The sequence below is a fragment of the Nematolebias whitei genome, chromosome 19 (assembly GCF_014905685.2).
Source record: "Nematolebias whitei isolate Nwh7 chromosome 19, NemWhi1, whole genome shotgun sequence".
NCBI classification, from domain to species: Eukaryota; Metazoa; Chordata; class Actinopteri; order Cyprinodontiformes; family Rivulidae; genus Nematolebias; species Nematolebias whitei.
Window position 1 is genome coordinate 39,610,368 of NC_056516.1, and position 1,904 is coordinate 39,612,271.

Genomic DNA, 1,904 nt, shown 5'->3' on the forward strand with positions numbered 1-1,904 from the left:
TCACGTCTTTATGAAAATCACGTCTTTATGAAAATCACGTCTTTATGTAATTCACATATTTATGTAATTCACGTCTTTATGAAATTCACGTCTTTATGAAATTCACGTCTTTATGAAATTCAAGACTTTATGAAATTCAAGTCTTTATGGAATTCATGTATTAATGAAAGTAATTTATGAAATATGCTTTAAGCACTGTAAGAACCTGTCCTCAGGTTCCCAGATGATTCGATGATGTAAAGTCTTGTCACAGAGTCAGGAGGTTTAGGAGCCAGAAGATCATTTTCCTCAGCTGCTGCAGGAATCGTTTCTCTGCCGGCTGGTTTCTTACAGCTGTCCTCGTCTCGTCCTCACTCAGGTGCTGACCTTTGACACGTGGCCGTCCAAAGTGCCGGCGGTCAAAGAGGTGCAGACCGTGAGCGTCACCAGCAGCTGTGCCAGTTACCTCTGTGGAAGCACCTTCTTCAGCCTGAGCTACGGACCCTCCAGAACCGGTATGTGACGGGCCCCAGACGTCGTTGACGCGGGCGTTTGTCAGGAGCGTTGTTTCAGTTCTGCCTGTTCGTGTCTCCTGCAGGAGCGCTCCCTCTGAGCGCCTCAGCAGAGGAGGTGGCAGCAGCCCTGAACAGTCTGTGGTCCATCAGACCCGACTCAGTCCAGGTCACCAAACAGGAGGACGGGGAGGGCTCTCACTACACCGTTACCTTCAACTCTGTGAGAGGTGAGAGGACACGCAGGTCCGTGCACGGCGCCCATCAAAGAGCACTTCGAGTCTCATTTTAATGAGTTCTGCAGGAACAAAGGCTGCCTTTGCTTTTAACGTCCACACGGATGTTGTGAGAGCTGGACAACAAGCATTTATGATCCGGTGACCACAGCTGGACACACCTGGATATCATTGCCATCATCAGGACGAAGTGACCTTTTTACTGACAAAGGTCTCAGCAGCACCGTCTAATCAGCTGAGCTGATGCAACACTTTGCTGTTTGACTTGATGCCGTCGCTCATCTCTGGCCTGATTCTGGTTTTATACTTGTGCTCACTGCTCCCTACGTGCACAGAGTGGGGTGTGAGCGTGTTGTCCACCCAGCGTTCTGGGAGTTCTGGGTTCTTTTACACCTCACAGATCTTTTCTCCAACATATTCCCACAGTTTGATTGACAGTCCTCTGAGCCAGTCGGAGCGTCCATGTCCTAATCCACATCTTGTCCTCTCCTCTTTAGGTGACTTCACTCTCCTTGACTACGAGGTTTTTGGCTCAGACACCAATATCACGGTCTCTGAGGTTACCAAAGGTCAAAGCAACATGGAGACCTTCACTCTGCTCTGGGGGGGCGTCCCCACCAAACCCATCACCTACAATGCGTCTAAGACTGAGGTCTGTAAGGACGAGGACGGTCCTGTTAGTCCTCGGATATGTTGGATATTATTTGCAGCTCACAGTAAATGTTCAGAACTGCTCTTTATGTTTAGCTTGGCACAGTAGAAGCTAACTTTAGCTCGTGTCCCTGAGCAGGTCCAGTCGGCACTGGAGGACTTGATGACAGCCGAGTGTCCGGCTGAGGTTCTGGCCACAGAAGGCACCAACGTGAAATACTTCAACGACTTTGAGAACTCGCAGGTAACGTGAGCGTTTCCTGAATTCTCCCTGCGGTGACTTAGTGTTAACTCTGAACCTCCACAGTTCACTGGCGCTCAGAGCGGGACCCCTGAGGTCCAGACTGGTTTCTGTGGCCGCTGGTCCCTGAAGAACGCTGCGGCTCTGTACCTGCAAACCTTCACCAAAGTGTCGGGAGTCCAGTACGGACCAGTGTCACTGGACCGCCATCCAACAGTAACAAATTCACTTTTCTCTAACCTCACTACACAGGCTTTATTTGACACTTCACACATATATAAGGAT

General features: G+C 49.6%; 1 protein-coding gene across 1 annotated transcript in view; it reads left to right on the top strand.

Moving 5' to 3' along the window:
* pkhd1l1.1 (PKHD1 like 1, tandem duplicate 1) overlaps nucleotides 1-1,904 on the top strand; it is a 48,890-nt gene that overhangs the window by 10,620 nt on the left and 36,366 nt on the right. The window contains exons 16-20 of the mRNA XM_037693074.1: nucleotides 359-494; nucleotides 578-721; nucleotides 1,225-1,379; nucleotides 1,518-1,622; nucleotides 1,686-1,835. Coding sequence (XP_037549002.1) covers nucleotides 359-494; nucleotides 578-721; nucleotides 1,225-1,379; nucleotides 1,518-1,622; nucleotides 1,686-1,835 — 690 coding nt within the window. The remainder of the gene's footprint in view (nucleotides 1-358; nucleotides 495-577; nucleotides 722-1,224; nucleotides 1,380-1,517; nucleotides 1,623-1,685; nucleotides 1,836-1,904) is intronic.